At 44.8% G+C, this 23925-nt stretch overlaps 1 protein-coding gene across 4 annotated transcripts in view; it reads right to left on the bottom strand.

Annotated features, from left to right (window-relative positions):
• LOC144592731 (collagen alpha-1(XIV) chain-like) overlaps positions 1–23925 on the bottom strand; it is a 109178-nt gene that overhangs the window by 59622 nt on the left and 25631 nt on the right. For all 4 annotated transcript variants that reach the window (XM_078397656.1, XM_078397657.1, XM_078397658.1 and 1 more), the window contains exons 10-20: positions 21645–21784; positions 19070–19196; positions 18770–18909; positions 17523–17655; positions 15491–15550; positions 14142–14284; positions 9921–10050; positions 8712–8834; positions 7369–7518; positions 6580–6696; positions 2079–2225 (exon numbers count right to left, since the gene is read on the bottom strand). In XM_078397656.1, coding sequence (XP_078253782.1) covers positions 2079–2225; positions 6580–6696; positions 7369–7518; positions 8712–8834; positions 9921–10050; positions 14142–14284; positions 15491–15550; positions 17523–17655; positions 18770–18909; positions 19070–19196; positions 21645–21784 — 1410 coding nt within the window. The remainder of the gene's footprint in view (positions 1–2078; positions 2226–6579; positions 6697–7368; positions 7519–8711; positions 8835–9920; positions 10051–14141; positions 14285–15490; positions 15551–17522; positions 17656–18769; positions 18910–19069; positions 19197–21644; positions 21785–23925) is intronic.

The raw sequence follows: 23925 nt of genomic DNA, 5'->3' as shown, positions 1-23925 counted from the left end.
GACAGTAAAACAGCATCCCACACTCGTTGGAAAGCCACACAATTATCGGTGCATGAGAGACTTGATACAATGAGGGAGAATCCGTCGGGTTTAATGTCCTCCTCCAACACCACCTTGCATTTTTGAAGCATCTTTAACAAAGAGAATCATCCTGAAGTACTTCATTTGTGTGAATTACTTCCACACAAAGCCTCGTAAATTACTGGGTGGAGCAAAGGGGCAGATGGTACAGCCGCTGCTTTATGGCTCCGATGACCCAGGTTCGATCTTGACGTCCTGCGCTATTTGTATGACGTTTGAACGTTCTCATGTGACCGCATGGGTTTCCAGAGGTTAGTAGGTTAATTGTCCTCTATAAATTGCCTTGAGTGCATAGGTGAGTGGGAGCTGAGGATGCTTCATAAGCAGAAGGAAACAATGTTGCTGGTGTAACTCAACAGGTCAGGCAGCATCCCTGGAAAACATGGATAGGTGACGCCTCAGGTCGAGACTCTTCTTCAGATTGATTGTAGAGGGGGAGAAGAAAGCTAGAAAAGAGAGGCAGGACAAAGTGTGGCAGGTAATTGGTCGCATTGGCAAGGGTGGTTTTTGATGGGCAGATGGCTGGAACAAAGGCCAGAGATAAGAAAATAAGGTGTGAGACAGATTTGAAGAGTTGTGGATTGTAAAATCAAAGGGAGGAAAGTAGCTGGGGGGGGAGTTGGGTGGAGGGGGGAAATATGTAGGAGTCCAGGTGGGGCACAGAGGAAGTGGGCGGGGGAAGGGGGGGTGTGGGGGAGAAATTGAGTGTTTGGGGGTGGTTGGTGAGCGGTTTCCTAAAATTGAAGAAATCAACGTTCATACCATTAGATTGTAAACTACTAAAGTGAAATATGAGGTGCTGTTGCTCCAGCTTGCATGTGGCCTCACTCTAGCAATGCAGGAGACCCAGGCCAGAAAGGTCAGTATAGGAATGGGAAACATAGAAAATAGGTGCAGGAGTCGGCCATTCGACCCTTCAAGCCAGCACCGCCATTCAATATGATCATGGCTGATCATCCAAAATCAGGAAAGGGAGTTAACATGGTTAGCAACCGAAAGATCCAGTAGGCAATGGTTGTTTGATGGTCAGCTTAGACTTTGTGGGCAGCATAGCCTGTTTCTTTACTTCATGAGTCCATATGGAGAGTTGACCCAAGGATTTGGTCAAAGAGCTGGATTTTCGTACATTAAGGAAAAAAAGAGAGGCGGAGATATTGAGAGAAGGAATTCCAGAATTTAGTTGTTTGATGTTACAGAGAAGTGGGGTGGGAGGGGGAGCAGACTGTAAAGGGTGGTGATTTTTTGGTCACGATATTGATGGATCACGGAGCCGGGGAGCCCAGAGCCGACAATGAGCGAGTTTCTTAAACCTTGCGATAGTACCTACCTCAACTACCTCTTCCGGTAACTCATTCCATATACCCACCACCCTTTGTGTAAAAAAGTTACCGCTCAGGTTGCTAGTAAATCTTTTCCCCCTCACCCTAAACCGATGTCCTCTGGTTCTTGATTTCCCTACTCTGCGCAAAAGACTGTGTGTTTACCATATCTATTCCCCTCATGATTATGTACAGCTCTATAAGATCACTCCTCATCCTCCTGCACTCCAAGGAATAAAGTCCTAGCCTGCTCAACCTCTCCCTTCACCTCAGGCCCTCAAGTCCTGGCAATATCCTTGTAATCTTCTTTGCACCCTTTCCAGCTCAACAACATCTTTTCTATAACATGGTGACCAAAACTGAACACAATACTCAAAATGTGGTCCCACCACGTTGTATATAACTGCAGCAAGACCTCCCAACTTCTATACTCAATACTCTGACTAATGAAGGCAAATATGCCAAAAGCCTCTATGACCACCCTATCTACCTGCAACGCCATTTTGAAGGAAGCCATGGTGGATACATATCACATGATATTCCATAAAGAAACTTTCATCATTGACAATCTGGGCTGAAAGCATGAATGCCTCTGGAAGCATGAAGGATGAGGGAGAGTGAACTGAAAGGAAAGGGATCAAGAGTGGAGAGTGAAGGTGAGGGTAAGTGACTACTGACCAGTTGCTTCGAGTATGCTCACGGCCAAACCTTCCATCTCCTGCAGCTGGGCGTACACACTGATCCTGTACTTGGTGTTTGGAATGAGATCATAAAAGCAGTGACGAGATGTCCCTCCATTAACAATCACCTCTTCCTTCTTTCCATCTGAAATTTCACAAGACAAATAATTGATCATTGGTCATTTGGTATGGTAACAGTGAGAGGGCACAGAGAGGGATGGGCACGGATCCATTTCAACCTCGTCACAAGGAGCTGCAGATGTTGGGTTTCCCAAAAAAGACAGAGTACTGGAGTACCTCTCAGCGATTCAGGTAGCATCTCCGGAGAACATGGATCGGCAACGTTTCAGGCTGGTACCCTTCTTCAGATTGGAGCATGGTCTGAACAAGAGTCCCAACCAGAAACGTCACCTGTCCTTGTTCTCCAGTAATGCTGCTTGGTCTGCTGAGATACTGCAGCACTTTGTGTCTTTTTTTTTCCATTTCAACCTGACCCGCACTTGTGATGTAATTGGCTGTACAGTGCTAACCTTAGGATTAACACAGCAATGAAGCTAATCTCCATGGTTAGGTAAAGAAACACAAGTCTTATGTATGTCTCCTGTAACTGCCTATAATGTGCTATGAGATTTCTTGACCATAACACTACAGTGGATGGCATGGTGGCGCAGCAGTAGAGTTGCTGCCTTACAGTATTTGCAGCGCCAGAGACTTAGGGTTCAATCCCAACTATGGGTGCTGTCTGTGCGGAGTTTGTACGTTCTCCCCGTGACTGTGCGGGTTTTCTCCGAGATCTTCAGTTTCCTCCCACACTCCAAAGACGTATAGGTTTGTAGGTTAATTGGCTTGCTATAAATGTAAATTGTCCTTAGTATTTGTAGGATAATGTTAGCGTGTGGGGACCGCTGGTCAGCGTGGACTCGGTGGGCCGAAGGGCCTGTTTCCACTCTGTATCTCTAAACTAAACTAAACGAATTTAACCCCTACTGACCCGTGTTAGCCTGATGAAACTGTGCTGTACGCCCTTCATCCCAGCCACTACCACGTCCTCAGGTGTGGTGCCCAGAACTAGCCACAGTTATTATCCCATTGAGAGATATATGCAATGACTTCTGGCCCGCAATGTGTAGTAATCAACAACTTCCACTATCAGGCCTTTTGCCAGTTGGAGTCAATTGTGAAATCACTTCTAAGCATGTCCAATTTGAAAGCTTTTGATTCATTGAAAATAGATGTCCGTTACATGATTCTTGCGCCATTATATCCATTGGCAAATCAAAGTACAGCTACTGCAGAAGGCTTTGTTGAGATCATCTCTCTTTGGAAATATGCCAAGCTATTTTTTCCACTAATTGTTCACCCACAGGGAGACTTTTCTTTGGCAGAATAGGAACAAAATGGAAAGCAGTTTTCTTTTATTATTGCTGAAAGATTATATGGAACATATGCAAAGCACAATGGGAGGCAGCTTGAGTGCCAACAGCACTGCGGTAGAGGGGTGAGTCTACACTGTGCTGCTGTAGTCGAGCTGTGCACGAGCTATGGGGGCCCTGCACAGGAGAAAGGTATCAGGGGCTTGTTCCGTGAATTGCTGCTGGCTAATTACAAAAGAATGCAATAGATACTACATAAATTAAATTTCTATAGCATCTATGTACCTTTCAGAATCCCCCAAAGCATTTTGCGATCAAACGGAACTTTTGGAAGTATAGTAACTGTTGTAACATAGCTCTGAACTACATGGACTTGGGGGCATTGGTTTTGTCTTTTGCTTGTGGGTGTGTCATAGAATCAGAGTCATAGAGTGATACAGTGTGGAAACAGGCCCTTCGGCCCAACTTGCCCACACCGGCCAACATGTCCCAGCTACACTAGTCCCACCTGCCCGCGTTTGGTCCATATCCCCCCAAACCTGTCCTACCCATGTACCTGTCTAACTGTTTCTTAAACGATGAGGTAGTACCTGCCTCAACTAACTCCTCTGGCAGCTAGTTCCATACACTCACCACCCTTTGTGTGAAAAGGTTACCCCTTAGATTCCTATTAAATCTTTTCCCCTTCACCTTAAACCTATGTCCTCTGGTCCTCGATTCATCTACTCTGGGCAAGAGACTCTGTGCATCTTCCCGATCTATTCCTCTCATTATTTTATACACCTCTATAAGATCACCCCTCATCCTCCTGCTAGTGTGTATATGTGTGTGCGTGTGTGTGTGAATATGTGTGAGAGTGTATGTATACTGAACTGTTTTTCAGTTATTATATTGTTTACAGACGTATTCTGTTGTGTTGTTGCAAGTAAGAATTGTTCTGTTTGGGACATACAATAGTAAAACACTCTTGAGTCTTGAAATATGTGCATTGCAAGCTCCCACTTCCACCAAAATGAAAATGACCAAACTTTCTGATTATCTGAATATAGCCCCCTCCTTGAAATGCATCAATAACCGTCTCAGCCCACAGGAAGACTTGGGTCTGGGTTCACTGTCTCATTGAAAGATAGAACCAAGACAGTGTAGCATTCCCTCATCATTTAACTGGAAATTCTGACTCTGACCAATGAACCAGATATCAAACAAAAACCAAACACGTCAATCTATTCATTAATTCATCTTTAGGACTGAAAGCCAGCTATTCCCGGTTGTGGTTATTGACGTGCTGCCTCACTCGATTACCTCCCAAAATTAATAACTGGATTAAATGTCTACTCTGCTTTTCCACATCAACTAACCAATGCCTAAATATAAATGAATGCACTTCTGTTGCAGTAAAAACTGTGGAAGACCCTGAAGGGACTTTCATACATAATCAGTGGGTAGATACTCCAACCCCTGCCACTATACTCAGCAGTGTTAGCTTGCCAGTGACCCCAGCAATGACTTCCCCTAAAACCTTCAATAAAATACAAGTAGTTAAAGCTTAGGGGCTACATTTGGAGCATTGGCACCAGACCATACTCATTTTAAAAGCAATATAACTGTTTCATATGTGTTTTGAATTCCCTCAAGGGATGTAGATGTCACAGGATGGGAAAGCATAGGGATGGGAGTTTCCCCTCATGCTTAATTGCCCTTTGGAAGATGGCGGTAAGCAGTCTTCTTGAACTGCTGTGGTCTTTCTGGTGAAGAAGCTCCCACAGTTTTGTTGGGTTGGGGAAGACAGTTCCAGGATTAAGATTCAGCAACAATGTGTCTCCGACCCAAATTGGATGCGAGGTGGTCATAGGGGGAACCACAGAAATCCCAATCCTCCTGCCTACCTTGTTTGTCCAGGTGGGAGTGGGCGTAGGCTTGGGGAAATACTGTAGCACAGCCTGGATAAGTAACTGCAATGCATTTGCAGACGGAATGCACAACAGCCACTTTGCGCCAGTAGTGGAAGGAACAACTATTCAGGGCTGTGGACAGGGGCACTGACGAGCGCACTACGCTGTCCCGGATTGAGAGTTGCTGGACCTACATTCATCCTGGCGAGTGGAGAGGGAGTTCGGTCACATTCTTGACCTATAACTTGCCGATAACGGAGAGATTCTGGGGCTCGGAGGTGGATGGAGCCCACGGCTGTGACTTGTCAAATGTGACAATAAAGTATTAATTCAGGAGATGAGCCATTCATCTTGCAAAGGACTCATCGAAGAGCACACAGGGTGGCACATTGGCACAGTGGTAGAGCTGCTGCCTTACAGAGCCAGAGACCCAGGTTCGATCCCGACTACAGGTGGTGTTTGTATGGAGTTTGTACGTTCTCCCTGTGAACATGTAGACTTTTATTTGGGTGCTCCGGTTTCCTCCCACGCTCCAAAGACGTACAGGTTTGTAGGTTAATTGGCATCTGTAAAATTGTAAATTGTACCTAATGCGTAGGATAATGTTAAGGTATGGGGTGATTACTGGTCGGCACCCACTTGGTGGGTTGAAGGACCTGTTTCCATGCTGTATCTAAAAAGTCTAAAGTCTAAATATTGCAAGGCCTGACCTGCTCTCAGTCACCAGGACAGATGCTTGCATCGTTGATCAGGGGATATAAATCTAATATTGGTAGAAGACTGAATGTATATTTTAAAGGCAAACCGTTGAAAGTACTAAAGTACACAAAGTGCTGGAGTAACTCAGTGGGCCAAGCAGCATCTCTGAAGACAAAGAATGGGAGACGTTTCAGGTTGGGTCCCTAGGAACTAATTAGAGCACTCTTTCTAAAAGCATAGCTTGGACAGAACAACTCCTGCTTGTGTTGTCTATTGTTACAGAAATATAAATCTTTTTCCAATTCCTTTCGGAGAAAAAGAGGCCAAAGAATCCTCAAACATGACAATCTATTGCTGCCGTTATCGTCCAAATCGTTTTACTCTCCTTGTATCAAACACCAATGAGATAAGGTCCAACCACTCCCCCAGGTCCATCCAACCCCGGCTTTCCCGGTGAAGTACTCTACCTAAATCTGCGGATCCTTAGTGGGCGCTGTGCAAATCAAATGCAGGCCATTCTATGACTTGCACCTACCTTTGAGTGATTCGATAACAACTCTGTAGGAGATGGCGTGTCGATGAAACTGCCAGCGAGTGCACATACTTGTCATCCGAACATCTTCCGAGGCAAGATTCGTCACACCAAGATACACTGCGTGAGAGAAAATGGTTTTGCTATTGGTTTATTATTGTCACATGTAGCAAGGTACAGTGAAAGACTTTGGTTGTGTGATCTCCAGTCAAATGATACTAAACATGAGCCATACAACAGGTAGTGCAAAGAGAAAATATCTGCACCAGTGTACAAAATATATTTATTCAGCATTATAGTGTTGCAGTTGCAGAGAAAGTGGTGATAATAAAAAAGTGCAGGGTCTGCAATGCGTTAGGTTGGGAGATCGGAACTGCGCCCTAGCCTATGGGAGGGCTGTTCAGTTATCTGATAACAGCTGGGAAGATGCTCTTCCTGAATCTGGTGGTACCTGCTTTCGAGCTTTTGTATCTTCTGCATAATGGGAGAGGGGAGAAGAAAGAATGACGGGGTGTAAATGGTAAATTGGATTTGTTTAGTTGATTCATTTTTAATATTCTTTGAATGTTACCAAAAGGTAGAGATATTCAGAAGCTTAGAGGCAAAGAGGTTTAGAGATAGAGATATTCAGAATCAAGGATGAGGACCTTGGAACTGTATACAAAAATTAATTTCACTATACCTCGGTTCATGTGACAGATAAAGCATCATTGTAAACCATTACATTGGCAAAATCCTGCACTAGAAAGCTGCACATTCTCAGTATACACACAAGCAGAGAATAGGTCTCACGTGTCTTGGCTCTTCCAGTCAGCGGCTCACTGGAACCCGTGGGGTAGGTTGCAAACACCTTGACGATATATTCCGTTCCACTGAGTAGGTTAAGAATAAACATTGTGTTCACGTCATCTCCCACAAAGGTATCCAGAGTTGGCCCAGGGGCTGAAATGACAACAAAATCGCAACGGTAAACATTTGCCCTGGACAAACTGAGAACCGACTCAGAATTCCAGCCGGGAATCTGGACAAAGGCACCGGTGCCGGTGAACATTCAGGCAGCACAGAGGAGCAGCTGTAGAGCTGCTGGCTCACAGCACGAGACACCTAGCTTCAATCCCAACCTTGGGTGCAGACTGTGTGCAGTTTGAACGTTCATCCTGTGACGGTGTGAGTTTCCTCGGGTATTCCAGTTTCCTTCCCCATGCCAAAAATGTGAGGGTTTGTTTGTCAGTTTTTCCTCTGTAAATTGTCCTTCATATGTAGGGAGCGGATGCAAACAGTGAGATAGCATTGAACCATTGTGAATGAGTGATTAATGGTCAGCGTGGACTCAGTGGGCCGACAGGCCAGTTTCCATGCCGTATTTTCATTCAATCAATTATTCCCCAGGATCTTCAATTTGCTCTGTGAAAGGTCTTTTTCACAATGCAGAAAGAGGCCATTCAGCCCATTTCCAGCTCCCAGCAAAGCAATCTCATCAGTCCTTCATCACTAGGATTTACAGACAACATCAGCCCTCACTAATCACCTTCACAGAACAATCCCCTCATCCCAGAAACACATCTGGTCAACCCATTTGAAATCCACTTGGGGGCAATTCAATCCATCCCCAGATGTAACCAGAAACAGGCCCTTCAGTCCATCACATCTGCCCTGGCCCTCGCTTTGTATAGAAACTAAAACCGTACCAATGATTGTTTCATTTTTAGTTTATCGAAACAGCGCGGAAATAGTCCCTTCGGCCCACTGAGTCTGCGCCGACCAGCAGTCACCTCGTATACTATCACCATCCTACACATTAGGTATAAGTTACAATCTCTTCGTTAGCAAATTAACCAACAAACCTATCCATCTTCGGAGTGTGGGAGGAAACTGGAGCACCCGGGGAAAACCCACATGGTCACGGGGAGAACATACAAACTCAGTACAGACAGCACCTGTAGTCAGGATCGAACCTGGCTCCCTGGCACTGTGAGGCAGCAACTCTATCGCTGCCGTCTTGGCTTAACAGAAATTAGGTGGTTCGAATTTAAAGTGAGAGTAATCGTTGGGATGTGATGATGGAATGCGTCAAGAGTTTTTGCAGAGAAGGAAATATTTCTAGGGTTGACTGAACAAGGATAGAAGTGAAATACCAGAGGCCGACGTGTACACCACTCTGTAGCCCATTGTTGGCGATGGAGGGGCGTCCCATCTAATCCGGAATCGGTTGTACCATTCCTCCGATACGTGCAGGTTTATCGGGCCAGAGAGTGCCACTGCAAGCAGAAGTAATCGCCAGAAATAATCAAGTGTCTTTTAAAATGCGCTTCAAATTAATAACCTTTTCAGATTGTACTGGGTTTGGGCACCTGTGGCCTGGCGAACAACTGGACAACTCTCACACCTCAGGGTGGGGGAGTTTGTGGCCCAGGGGATTCAAGCACAAGTTCCAGGCTTCCCATTGCAGTACTGAAGGAGAGCCGCACATAACGAGCTCCGCTCTTCTGGTGGGACGTTAATCCACGGCTCTCTGCCTGTCTGGAGGCAAAGCTCTGCATCACCATTTCAACGTCAGCAAGGAATGTGATCCCGGTGTTTTGTTCCTGCACAAACCCTGGTTCCCTCACCTTCTCATACCCCTCTCCCCTGTACTCCCTCCGTCCCTCTCCCTCACACTCTATCTCTCCCTCTCTCTCCCACATCCCTCTCACCCATACCCTTGCTCATTCTACCTCCGCACCCTATTTCCTCCCCTCCCCTGCAGCCTCACCCCTCCTCCCTCGCACGCTCTCTCTACCTCTTGCAACCTCAGTCCCACCTCCTCCCACCCCGTGCATCCGTCTCCCCCTCCACAGCCTCTTTACCTCACCCCTTCCGTCAAACCCTCCAGCCTCTCTCCCTCTCTCCCCTCCAGTCTTTCTCCCTTCCTTCTATTCGCTCTCATTCTCTTGTTCTTCCTCCATTTCATCCTGCCCTGACACTAACATTTCCAGCCACATCAGGCCAAGGAAGAGATAGTTTATAGACCAGACATAGACACAAAGTGCTGGAGCAATTCAACAGGTCAGGCAGCATCTCTGGACAAAATGGACAATTGATATTTCTTTAGTCTGAAGAAGGGTCCTGACCTGAAACATCACCTACCATTTTCTCCAGAGAAGCTGCCTGATCCACTGAGTTACTCCAGCACTTTCTATCTATCTTTGTTGTAAACCATCACCTGCAGTTCCTTGTTATTACAGTTTATAGACCAAGCCAGATTTACCCGCATTAACCTCAACAACGTGGGATATTGTGAATCATCTTCTCAGCTGCTGTCCTGATGGATCAGAGTCACCCTGTTGAATAAACCCTTCACTTACACGTCTTCCCAGTAACCGCGAGGCTGCTCCCTTCTCCGTTGGCATAGATCGGTGTCACGGTAATTCCATACGACGTGTCCGAGAGCAGAGGCTGGAGGAGGACATCATTCTGCCTCCCTGGAACCATCACCTGAATAAAAGGACAGGCAGGAGTTGGTGCGGCACATCACAGGAGCAGCCGGCTACACGGGCACTGCAACACAATCATCCAATCCAAGGTACTCCGGAGAAGGCTAGACCTCAGTCAGGAAAGGAGGGAAGGTTGGAACAAGGGATTTTGCCACAGTCCATTATAAGGAACATCCTAAAAGGATGAGTGGATGGTGATGAGGCAGTGTCAGGGGTTATGGGAAGAAGGCGGGAGAATAGGGTTAGGAGGGAGAGATAGATCAGCCAAGATTGAATGGTGGAGTAGACTTGATGGGCTGAATGGTCTAATTCTGCTCCTATCACTTATGACCTAATGATACTGTAAGTGTGGTTCATGGAGGCAAATCCAGAGATTGTGAATCCAGCAGCTGATGGCACAGACGGACAAAGAGGTGCGATGCACAGGAGAGTCAAAAAGTTCTCATAGTGTTAGACTAGATCGTTGGGAAGAGGAGAGCAAGCAGACTGACCCTCGAGCCTGCTCCATTAACTGGGATCATGGCTGATCCAGTCGTGGCCTCAACATAAGAAGTGAGAGAGGGACAGAGAGACAGACAAAGTACAAATACGGGAACATGGCTGGGGGGGGGGGGGGTCTGTGGAACGGTGCTGCCAGAGGAGGTAGTTGAGACAGGTACCCTAATAGCATTAAAAAGACACTTGGACAGGTACATGGATAGCATGGGTTGGAAATGATACAGGCCAGATGCGGACAAGTGGGCCCAGCTTAGATGAGGCATCTTGGTTGGCAGGGATGAATTGGGCTGAATGGCCTGTTTCTGTGTGTATGACTCTAGGTGTAACGATGAACTGTTCTTGAATTCTGAAACAAAACAGAAAATGTTGGAATGCCCAGCAGGTCAGGCAGCATCTGTGTGGACGGTGATTACTCTAGATGGATAATGTTGGATAACTGCACAACTTGCCAGCTCCAAAAAAGCAGGTAACTTGAAGTTGTTGTGCCCCTAAGACCATAATGTTACCAGATGGAAGAAGAGATGCACAGGCTTACGTGGACCTCACCAGAACAGTGCAGGAAGCCACACACAGGTCAGAGAGGAGTGGAATGGGGAATTACAGTGACATGCACCTGGAAGCTCAGGGTTGTCTCTGTGGACTGAATAAAAGGACTTAGCAAAGGTCAAAAGGTCATACGTGATAGGAGTAGAATTAGGCCATTCGGCCCATCAAGTCTACTCCACCATTCAATCATGGCTGATCTATCTCTCCCTCCTAACCCCATTCTCCTGCCTTCTCCCCATAATCTCTGACACCTGTACTAATTAAGAATCTATCTATCTCCGTCTTAAAAAATATCCACTGACTTGGCCTCCACAGCATTCTGTGGCAACGAATTCCACAGATTCACCAACGTCTGACTAAAGAAATTTCTCCTCATCTCCTTCCTAAAAGGACATCCTTTAATTCTGCTGCTATGACCTCTAGTCCTAGACTCTCCCACTAGTGGAAACATCCTCTCCACATCCACTCTATCCAAGCCTTTCACTATTCTGTATGTTTCAATGAGATCCCCCCTCATTCTTCTATACTCCAGCGAGTACAGGCCCAGAGCCGACAAACACTCATCATAGGTTAATCTACTATTTCCTGGTATCATTCTTGTAAACCTTCTCTGGACCGTCCCCAGAGCCAGCACATCCTGCCTCAGATATGGTGCCCACAATTGCTCACAATATTCCAAATGCGGCCTGACCAGCGCCTTATAGCGCCTCAGCATTACATCCCTGCTTTTGTATACAAGCCCTCCTGAAATAAATGCTAGCATTGAGTTTGTTATCAAAAGACATCAGACTTTCCACCACTTGGAAACCCAACCTGCTTCCTAATAGTGGAGATCACTCTGTGGGCACTGAATGCACAGTACACTGGATTGGAAGAAGTTTTTTATCGCTTATTCAAGGTACGTGGGCTCCACAGGCTGAACTAGCATTTCATTGCTCATTTAAGTGAGCAGTCTGATTCATTCCCAGACTGTGGACGGGAAGGCAGATAGAATGAGTGGCGAGGGAACGGGAGTTATGATGGAGCTGAGGTCACTGGCTTCAATCGTCCTGACCTTTAATTAAAGAAGCAACACCTGATCAAAGTCTGGATTTGGTGAGGGAGAGGTTTGACAGCACAGCAAGTGAGGTGGAGCTGGATGTTAGTTCGTTAGTTCGTTAGTTCGTTAGTTGGTTGGTTGGTTGGTTGGTTGGTTGGATGGTTAGTTAAGTTTATTGTCATGTGCACCAAGGTGCAATGAAAAGCTTTTTGTTGCATGCTATCCAGTCAGCAGAAGGACTATACAAAATGACAATCGAGCCGCACACAGTGTGCAGATCCAGGATAAAGGTAATAGCATAGTTAAAGTAAGAAATTCTGCTGTTGGAGTAGAGTGTTAAAAGAGTGGACCGATTGTATTGAGCGATTGCATATCCGCTTCTGCGACCAGTACTCAGTCGCCTGGCTTGGGCGCCATCTTTGCAAGCTTGTATAACGTTTGATATCATATATTCAGGGCACCCCCAGCTGAGAGGACGAGTCTGTCGGCAAGAATGGGAAGAATTACTGGCTAGCACTAGACCTTCAGGAATGGAACAGTCTGGTTTTAATTCAGTGGTCATTATACTGTGCTGTTTTATTGATTCCCTGTAGGCCTGTTTCCTCAGGCCAGTCAGAGATACCACAGTAGCATTAGCTAAATGTGGCACATGCAGAATCAAATCTAGGCACACATGATCTGGGATAGAAGGATTATTCTCACATTTACTGTTGGCATTCATTAGATGATAAATTTGCTTTGCTGCCAGTTGCCAAAATAGTGCCAATAATTGTACTTTTTAAGGTTATAAATGCCATTAGATTAAAAGTTCAGTTCCTAACTCAGTCATCTGCCAAGTCAGTGGATATTTTTAAGGCAGAGATAGATAGATTCTTGATTAGTACGGGTGTCAGGGGTTACGGGAAGAAGGCAGGAGAATGGGATTAAGAGGGAAAGATAGATCAGCCAAGATTAAATGGTGAAGTAGACTTGATGAGCCGAATAACCTCATTCTACTCCTATCACTTACGAACTTATGAAATTATCTCCAAAGGTGAATCTGTAAAAACTCAATAATTTTCTTTTGCTATGTTGTTACCCCTCCAAACTAAAACATTCAGTTTAAATGCACAATGTTATTGGGTTTTCTGTACATTTTAACCACTCAGTTCAGATGACATTCTGGTAATGGTACGACACGCTCACTCAGCTCTGATGTGGGACAAAAAGCAGGATGCTGCATAGACAATCATTTCAAGGCCTTGGGTTTGTGGCACTTGGCACTCTGCTTGTGGAGAACTGTGCACAAAGACCTGGAGATCGCTGTACAGGGAGCTCACCCCTTTCTGACATGGGTCACGGACAGGAAGGAGTCAGCCTGGGAGCATCTTGCCGTTCACCACACTCGCACCATCAGCCTGGCTGTGCTGCCAAATGCACCACAGAGTTCTCACAGACATCAAACCGAGAATTATAAAGATCCCACTTTAAACCTTTTTTCCAAAAACAAAGGATGAGTCAAAATGAGATTAAAGCTGAAATAAAATAAAAAAATAACTAATTATGTTGTAAAACATGGAATTCTGAAATAATTGCAAAATAATTAGGTTCCACATATCTTCCAGAGCCAAAGAAGATGTTCAGCCATTTTGATTCAGCTTGCAGCTCACTCAACAAGGCAAACCTTCAAGGATTTTTGTCATTGATTTCCACGAGCAAGACCTTCAGCAGCTCAGCTAAGCGAGGAGCAAACCATAACTGACTGGAGCCGCAGGTCTTTTGTCTCTAACTCTATATGCGCTGGCACGATCATGGTATTATGATAACGGAAGCTTACTGTGTGGTTTAATCACCAACACAAAATCCGTCATCAATTCATTCATGCGGCAGGTTGTATATTAACTATTATGGATGAAAGATGCTGTTCCCCTATATGCGCTCACTGTTTACCTTTCCCTCAGGCTGGTACTGGTAAGGACAGTCCTAGATACCAAACTAGATCAGTGAAAACTCATACCAACCATGCTTACCCCTTCTTCCGCTCGATCCCCCTTCAAAGATACATAGGACACTCTGTACTGGGTGATGAAGGAATCGGCAGGTTCCCACGAGACATGCAGACTGAAAGTGGTCTCATCATCCAAGACCAGGTTCCTTATTCCAGAGCGGATAACTAAACCAAACAAAGAGAGCAAATCGGAAACCCAAGATTCGAGAATGGATTCGATATTCAGCCTTGGGCAGAGTTGGTCACTGAGATGGTGTGGAATTGTGAGAGGGGAGGAATGGCGTTATCATGGAGTAGTCCAGCATAGAAATAGGCCAGGCTGGCAGGCTTTCAGTCTGAAGAAGGGTCCCGACTCAAAATGTCACCTATCCTTTTTCTCCAGAGATGCTACCTGACCCGTTGAGTTACTCCAGCACGTTGTGACCATCTATGGAAAGAGCCCTCCACATCCATGCCAAGCAGAAGGCATTCATCCATATTAATCGCATCTTCATCCCATAATAATCTCCCCAGCCCAGTGATTTCTCCACAGTAAACAGCTCACCAGGTTGCCATCTCTGCACTCTCCTGCACACTGACTGATAATGTACTGACCAGTGTGAGGTTTATCGTGGCTGCTTTTCTAGAGGGGGATTCAGATTCGCAAAAGGAGCAGTTTCTGCAAAAAGTGGAAAGAGGTGAGCATGGGAAGATGTGACTATTATCTACCCCATTGGAGACCCTCAGACTATCGGACTTTGCTGGACTTTATCTTGCACTAAACATTATTCCCTTTATCCTGTATTTGTACACTGTGGACGGCTTGATTGTAATCATGTGTGGTCTTTCCGCTAACTGGTATAGGACGCAACAAAAAGCTTATCACTGTACCTCAGTATATGTGACAATAAACTAAACTGAACTAAAATGATGTGTTGAATGCGGAGGCTGGTGGGGTGAAATGTAAGGACTAGGAGAACTCAATCAATGTTCTGTCTGGGGGGAGGGGAAGCGGGAGCAGAGCTATGGGGCGCAGAGGAGAAGCAGGGGAGAGATCTATCGACGACAGCAGGGGGGAAACCACGTTTACTAAAGAAAGAGGATATCTTAGAATGGAAAGCCTCCTCTTGGGAACAGGTGTTAAATTTGCATTTTTGTTTAAATTTGCGTTAATAGTTTTCAATCTACTTTCAATGGCAATCTTCAGCATTTTCAGATAGAAGTATTTTAATCTGGTCTAATCCTAAACACGCCATTCTCAATACTCCCACTTCCCATGACCCTCATCATTGCCCAAGGCACCAACACCAGAGCCCTACTATTCTCAGATTTTAGGCATAAAGTTGTGACCGAGTTAACTTTACTGAGAATGCTCTCTCATTAATGACATACCTACTGTAGTTGGACGAAGAGTTGTTGTTGTGGCTGGCGTTGTTGTGATTGTTCGCTGAACTGCAATTTAGACATAAAGTTAAGATTAATTTAAAAACATACAGCACCAATGCAGAATAAACCCTGATATTTATCTCAGCATGTGGTTTTGAGTTTCCCCCAAGTTAGCTTCTCAGCTGAATACATTTATATTAATTCAATGAACAGTGAGTGATGTTCTGTGGCTATGGGCCTAAAATGGGTGATAAGGAATTCCCAGCTGCTCTGCAGTGCTAGAAACATAGAAAATAGGTGCAGGAATAGGCCATTCAGCCCTTCGAGCCTGCACCGCCATTCAATATGATCATGGCTGATCATCCAGCTCAGTAACCTGTACCTGCTTTCTCTCCATACCCCCTGATCCCTTTAGCCACAAGGGCCACATCTAACTCCCTCTTAAATATAGCCAATGAACTGGCATCAACTACCTTCTGTGGCAGAGAATTCCACAGATTCACCACTCTCTGTGTGAAAAAAAACTTTCTCATCTCGGTCCTGCTGGGCCACTTATCCTAACTTAACCCTTATATCACCTTTAGATTCATAAGAAACAGGCCCTTTGTCCCTACTCATCTGTGCTGATCAAAATGTCTATCCATGCTGTCTGCATTTGGCCCACTTTCCTCTAAATCTTTTCTACCCACATATCTGTCCAAATGGTCTTTTTAAATGTTGTAGTTGTACTCGCTCGCCTCTATCACTTCCTCTTGCAGCATCTTCAACATACCCACCACCCTCTGTGTGAAAACCTTGCCCCTCAAAATCCCCTCTAAACACTTCCTCTACCTTAAACCTATGCCCTCAAGCTTTAGAATCCCCTAAACTGGGAAAAGGTATCTTACTATCTAACCTATCCATGCCTGTCATGACCATCTATAAGATCACACCTCATACTCCTTTACTTCAGGGAAAATAAACCCCAAAGGATGCAGTCTCTCCTGACAATTTAACTACCTGAGCCAGCAACATCCTTGTGCATGTTTTCTGCACCCTCTCTAGCTTAACCACATCTATGCAATTACTCCTGACCATCCTGTCATCCTCTGTAAACAAGGCTGCCCAATACTCTGCGACCTAAATGTCCTTACCTGCACCGCGTGTTGTACACCTGGCACTACGCTTGCTGATCAGTGCAGCTTGCCAAAGCATCAATGGCTGGATTCAGCATTCTTAGTCTGGCTTCTTCATCCCTCTGTAGCCTCACACCACTTCTCCCATCCACCTCTCCTTCACCCTCCCCACAACTGGGACCTGTGTACTGATCCCACGCTGGTCCCCAGCACATTACCCCACCACTGCTGGATACACCCACTGGTGCCTTGCTCCTGTGACCTGCTTTCCCTATCACCAAACCTCTCAACACAATAGCTGTCACCCCCTAATTCATTTACCATGCTTTGAATTATTTGTCCAATATCTCTTTATTTAGTTTAGTTTAGTTTAAAGATACAACACTTGGTTTAAAGATACAACACAAAGATACACAAAAAGATTTTGTTTAAAGATGCAACACAAAGATATGGAAACACTTCGGCCCATGGAGTCCACGATCGACCTAACACAATCCTACACACACTATGGACAATTTACAAATTTACCAAGCCAATTAGCCTACCAACCTGTATGTCTGTAGAGTGTGGGAACAAATCCGGGGAAAACCACGCAGGTCACGGGGAGAACGTACAAACTCCGTACAGACAGCACCCATAGTGAGAATCAAACCCGGGTCTCTGGCGCTGTAAGGCAGCAACTCTACCGCCGCGCCACCGTGCCGTACCTGGATCAATGTCCAATATTTATTTGTAAACACACTCAGCATTCCTTCAGGTAACTTATTGTGTTATAGGTGCTTTGTAAATACAAATTATCATCGCCGGCATGATGCTGCCATATTATCTTAATAGCTAGCCATGCAGCTTGCATTTATATAAATACCTGCATACATCATTTTATGTTACTTGCAAATTGGATACTTTATACGGTGCAAGCTTACATGTGGTTTCGAGGGCTGTAACAACGTCACTTTCTGCCTCATCGCTGTAAATCGCAGATAGAGACACCTCATATTCCGTCCCAGGCAGTAAATGATCAAGAACCACCGTGTCTGTCGCCCCGCTGAATACAAACTGCAAAGTAAAAGACGCTCTGGTAAGGGAAGCATTTTTGCCTCACATTAGGCGATTTAATTAACCTGTAATATATCTTCATGAACAGATATGAAAGAAAAGTTCCAATTTAGATGTTATCGTTGGCATTAATAGATATTGAATGTTTAACACGAATAATACCGAAGGATACTTGCCCTTGAGGGACCCACGCCTACCTAAATTAGTGATTAAACTATAGGAGCTACTTTATAGGAAAATGAGGTGGGAATTTTTTTGGTCAATTTGAATCTCTACCTGCGATGTTCATTTGAACCATGCAATAAAAGTGAAAATGGAAACATGGCCTCTTTTATACCATTGATCAAAGTTGATTCTACTCCTCCCTTCTCGTGTCTGATTTCCCAATACTCACAGGGGCTCTCTGCACTGCCCAGCACCAGGGATACATTTTGCTAATATAAAAGGTGTGCATTTATGTTGGGTATTTCACAGCCTCAAGATCTGCCAGATCTCTCACAGTGAAGTTTAGTCACTGTTGTAGTGCAGGAAAAGTAACAGCCGAATTGACACAGCAAAATCTCACAAATCAGTTCAGTTTTGTCAGTTCAATTTAGTTTACCGTCATGCGTACCAAGGTATAGAGAAAGGCTTTTGTTGCATGCTTTCCAGTCAGCAGAAAGACAATACATGATTACAATTGAGCCATTTACTGTATAAATACATGATAAGATAATAACGTTTCGTGCAAGGTAAAGCCAGCAAAGTTCGATCAGGGATAGTCCGAGGGTCACCAATGAGGTAGATAGTAGTTCAGCACCAATGACAGTGCAATAACCTGCTTTTATTGGGTTTAACAGCTGAAGGAAAAATACTTTCTCCTGTTCCACAACAACGGCATGGGATGTTATATTTCTGCTGAGAAAGTAGATGGGTCGCAGTTTATCAGAAAGACAGTATCTCCAACAGTGCAGTGCTCCCTCAACATTACAATGGAGTGCCAACCTAGATGTTTGTTTTAGCCCTTCAGGTGATTTGAACCCACAACTTCATAGACAAGAGTGCTAGCCACAGAGCCACAGTCCACGTATTTAGTCCCTGAACTACCATTACTTTTTGATATATTTTGCTTTACCTCCTTTGCCTCTTCACCACTTAAGGAAGTGCATGCCAGTCTGTATAAGGTAACATCATCAGCAGCATGTTTCCAGCTAACTCTGAACTCTTCCTCAAAAACATCACTGATCCTTAAGGACAAAGGATTTGGGACTTTCTCTGAATTGAATAAGGAAACAAATAGCAAAACATTAGGACAGTGAGTTCGTTTGAATCTATAAATAGAATAGTTAATTTTGGATAAATAGTCATCAACGGGATACAAAGAGAGCAAAAGGCACAGAACAGTGAGGATGTGGAGACAGATTCACTGACTTACTTGTGATGAAGCTGCCTGTTAGTGGTGCTGATTGTCCCTCATCATAGATTGCAAAGACTGCAACTGTGTACTCCGTAAGTGATGTCAGGTTTGTTAAGAAAATCGTTGTTGCGCCTTCAACTTCAACCTAAAGGCCACACATAAAAGGAATTTCCAGTAAATCCAATGAGTAACTCAAGAGAATCATCTTTTCTGGAGAGCAGGGGAAATGTGGAACAGGTTAATTGCAGAGATGGGTTTTGGAAGAAGCTGGATAAACACACAGGGGAAAATATAAGTAATAATTAAAATTGAAATATTAATCTTTGAGACGACTCAATAGAAATTATTAAGGGCATTGAAGGGTTGATAAGATAAATGGGGAGATGACATTTTTCATTGTCAGAAACTGGGATCATAGTCATACAGCGCAGAAACACACACTTCAGCCCAATTTGTCCAGGATGCCAAGGATATCCCATCCAAGATGTCTAATTTGTCCGCATCTAGCCCACATCCCTATCAACCTTTCCAATCCATGTCACTGCCCAAATATCTTTTAAATGTTATTGTAACTGCCTCAACTACTTACTCTAGGAGATTCCACAGGCCTCCAGTCTGTAAAACAACCTTCGACCGTGACCCTCGGTTTCCTATCATGAAACCAATTTCTGTTTGCAGTTAGCTAGCTCTCCCTGGATCTCATGTGATTTAACCTTCCAGAGTAGCCTACCATACAGAATTTTATCAAATGACAAGCTGAAGTCCAAATAGACACTATCTCCAGCCCTGCCCAAATCAACCTGTTTAGTTACTTCTTCAAAAAACTCAAAGTTGTGAGACACGAGCTCCCACTCAAAAGCCAATAGTTGGCTATCCCTAAACAACTCATCTTTCCAAATGCATACATATCTTATCCTTCAGAATTCTCTCCAGTAACCTTCCTTTAATTGCTCGAGAGTTTTCAGGTTTTTCTTTGCAGACCGTCCTAAATAGAGGCACATTAGGCTACCCTCTAGTCTTGCAAGAGGACTTAACAACTTAAAAAGAAGCAGGAGATGGCCATTCAAATCTCCCCATTTGCCTCCATCAAGATCCTGGCTGATGTCCACTTCAATATAAGAGTCAAGGAATTCCGAAGAAACCTATTTAATCAGAGGGCAGTTAGGACTTATTTTTATCCATCCCTCAACATCAATGCTTGACATGGTTTAATACTTGTTCTTAAGTGGATTGTCTCACTCAGCTATTTCAGAGGGCTGTTAAAAATCAATGTCATTGTTGCGGTTCTGGAGGTGCCTACAGACCAGAGTGTGTGCAATGGAAGAGTGCCCTCGCTGGATGGCATGAGAAAAATCCAAGGGACTCTGCAATAATCCTGTGTTTTCCTGTTTTCCATCACTGAGACAAGCTTTCATTTCCGTAAGTGTAGTTAAATTCCCCAGATGAGGTGGTGGGATTTTAACTCCTGCACCTGGATCAGAAGTCCAGGTCTTGGCGATTTCCTTCTGACAAGGTTAGAGGCCATTCATTCCATGTCATCCTCCAGCAGACCAATCCCATCAGTCCCATTCACACTCCTTATTTGCCTGCAACTTTCTCTCTCTCCCACACTCACTCAACTCCCATTTGGTTCTTTTGTCACTCACCTACGCACTTGGGACTATTTAAAGCAGTCTATTAGCTTATCATCCCACGTGTAACTCTGGGGTTTAAGTGGAAAGCAGAGCTCATGGAGGAAACCCACAGGATAGCAGGAAAACCCTGCAAACTTCATGCAGACAGCAGCCAAGGTCAGGATCAAACACAGGTCCTTGGAGCTGTAGGTCAGTAGCACCTTCTTCTGACCACTGAGCTGGCCTTAGTAACATGATCACAACGTTTGTGGGCCATATACTGTGCTAATCAAAGTCAAACTCAATATTTATTACCCATCCACAGTACAACCCAAGGGTTTGTGAGGCTGTAGTTTGGGTTTGGGAGCTAGAATTAATTATCAGCAGAGATGCAGCAAGGAGAGCAGGTTTCTGGTCATGGGCTGAGTTTTCAATAACTATCCATGAGCTTCAGGGTATTGGTACCTGATGCAGTGGCCTAATGGCACAGCTGCTAGAGCTGCTAGAGCTGCTGCCTCACAGCAGCAGAGACCTGGGTTCAATCCTGACCTCAGGTGCCGTCAGCATTCTCCCTGTGACTGCGTGGGTTTCATCCGGGTGCTCCGGCTTCCTCCCACATTCCAAATAGACACGGGCATCTGTAAGTTAATTGCCCGCTATATATTGCCTCTGCGACGTAGGAAGTGGTTGAGAAAGTAGAATAACATAGAATTGGTGAGAACAGGTGATCGATGGTCAGCGTGATCTCTTTGGGCTAAAGTGCCTGTTTCCATGCTGGATCTTTCAATCAATCAAAATCTGGGTTGCGGGAAACAAATTAACATGTACTTGGTGAGCGCAAATCACACGGCAATCTTTCAATGACGAATCTGTCTGATTCTTCCTATGAGCAACCAATTGCATATCATGGGTCGGCTTGGAGGAGATGAGCCAAAGGGCCTGTTTCCGTGATGCATGCCTCTATGACTTGTCATACTCACCATGTCCATTACAGTGGTATCAGTCTTCACGTACATGACACGATAGCCCAGAGCTTTCCTTGATCCTACTTCCCAGCTGACCCTGCCTGTGCTGTGGGTGATATCAGAGAACTGGAGGTTCTGGGGAGGTGTAAGTGGCACTGAAGAAGGAAAATAATACCTATTATTATAAAACTAATGCGGGGAAATTCACATATAGGCAAAGACATAGTCCTAGAGAGTTACAGCAACGAAACTGACCTTCACCCCACTTAATCCTTGCTGATATTAAACATCTATTTACATCAATTCTACACTAAACCCATATGTATTCCCGTCAACTTCCCCCAGTCTCTCCCCACTTACATCTGCACCTGGACCAACTAACAGAAGCCAATTAACATGCAAACCCTTTGTTTAGTTTTTAGTTTAGTTTAGAGATACAGCATGGAAATAGCGTGGGTCTTCGGCCCACCGAGTCCGTGCCGACCAATAATCACCCCATACACTAGTTCTATCCCACACTCTCAGGACAATTTGCAGAAGTCAATTGACCTGCAAACCTGCACATCTTTGGAATGTGTGAGAAACCCAGAAAAACCCCACGTGGTCACAGGGAGAAGGTGCAAACTTTGCACACACGGCACCCGTAGTCAGGTTCAAACCTGGGTCTCTGGTGCTGTGAGACAGCAACTCTACCGCTGTGACACTTTGCCGCCCCAAATAGTGTGTGGGAAGAAACAAGTCCAGTCACAGGGAAATGTGCAACTCCACAATTGTAAAGGCAATTTTGCAAAATCATTTCTGACAACAGGCTTTCATCAAATATTAAAACTTACTTACTATTCAATAATGCCACCAGTCCTGTACTACATGGTCTGCACTGGTCACTAGTTAAGCAATGATTAAGTTTCAAAATTCCCATCCTTTCACACCCCTTATTAGTCTCATCCCCTCCAATCTCTGTGACTTCCTCCAGCCCAACAAGCTTATGTGACTCTGCAACCCCAGCCAATACCTGGGTTAAGAATTCCATCGCTCCATCATTGGTGGCTTGTCTTTAATTGCCTGGGGCCTCAGCTCTGGAATGTTCTCCCAAAAACCCTCCATCATTTTGTCTCTTGGCAGCTGAAGGCACACCAGCCCTCTTGGTGGGACCGTGAAGGATTTGAAATTAAGCAAGAGGATTGTGAATTTGAGCCATTATTTAATCAGCAAGGGAACATGGGGACAATGAGTGAGCAGGACTTGGGACAAGGGCAACAGCGATTGTGGTGACTGCGTGGTAAGCCACTCTGGAAGGTTAGATCACAAGGCATCCAGGGAGGGCTAGCTAACAAGACACAGAATTGGCTTCATGGTGAGAAGAAGATGGTGGTGGAAAGTTGTTTTTCAGACTGGAGGTCTGGCTCTAGTGGTATGCCTCAAGGATCAGTGCTGGACCAACTGCTGTTTGTTATCTACATCAACGATTTGGATGAGAATATATAGAGCATGTTTAATAAGTTAGCAAATAACACTAAAATAGGTGGTATCGTAGATAGTGAAGATAGTTATCGAAAGTCACAGCCGGACCTTGATCAGCTGGGTAAGTGGGCCGAGGAATGGCCAATAGTCTAATTAATTTAAGTGTGTGATATTGTGTTATGGCCAGGCCAGGACAGTTTGAAGAAGGGCCTCGACCCGAAACGTCACCCATTCCTTTCTCTCCAGAGATGCTGCCTGTTCCACTGAGTTAGCGACTAGGCTTGTATACACTGGAATTTAGAAGGATGAGGGGATCTTATTGAAACTTATAAGATTATTAAGGGATTGAACATGCTAGAGTCAGGAAACATGTTCCCGATGTTGGGGGAGTCCAGAGCCAGGGGCCACAGTTTAAGAATAAGGGGTAGGCCATTTAGAACCGAGATGAGGAAAAACTTTTTCACTCAGGCGAGAGTTGTAAATCTGTGGAATTCTCTGCCTCATAAGTTGGGGCCCTATGTTACAGTTGTACAAGACGTTGGTGAGACCACATTTGGGAGTATTGTGTTCAGTTTTGATGCTGTTATGCTGGAAAGAGTTCAGAGAAGATTCACAAAGATGCTGCCTGGATTCAAGGCAGAAGCTGTAGGGAGATGTTGAGCATGCAAGGAGTTTATTCCATGGAGTTCATGTAGCTGAGAGGTGATCTTACAGAGGCAGATAAAATCATGAGGAGAATAGATGGGGTGAATGCACAGAGTCTTTCTCTCAAGGTAAGGAAATCAAGAACTAAAGAGCAGACTGAGAGGGGAAAGATTTAATAGCAACCCAAGGT

The sequence above is a fragment of the Rhinoraja longicauda genome, chromosome 4 (assembly GCF_053455715.1).
Source record: "Rhinoraja longicauda isolate Sanriku21f chromosome 4, sRhiLon1.1, whole genome shotgun sequence".
NCBI lineage: Eukaryota > Metazoa > Chordata > Chondrichthyes > Rajiformes > Arhynchobatidae > Rhinoraja > Rhinoraja longicauda.
Note: the sequence above shows the minus strand (reverse complement) of the source record. Positions and strands in the feature narration are given on the sequence as shown.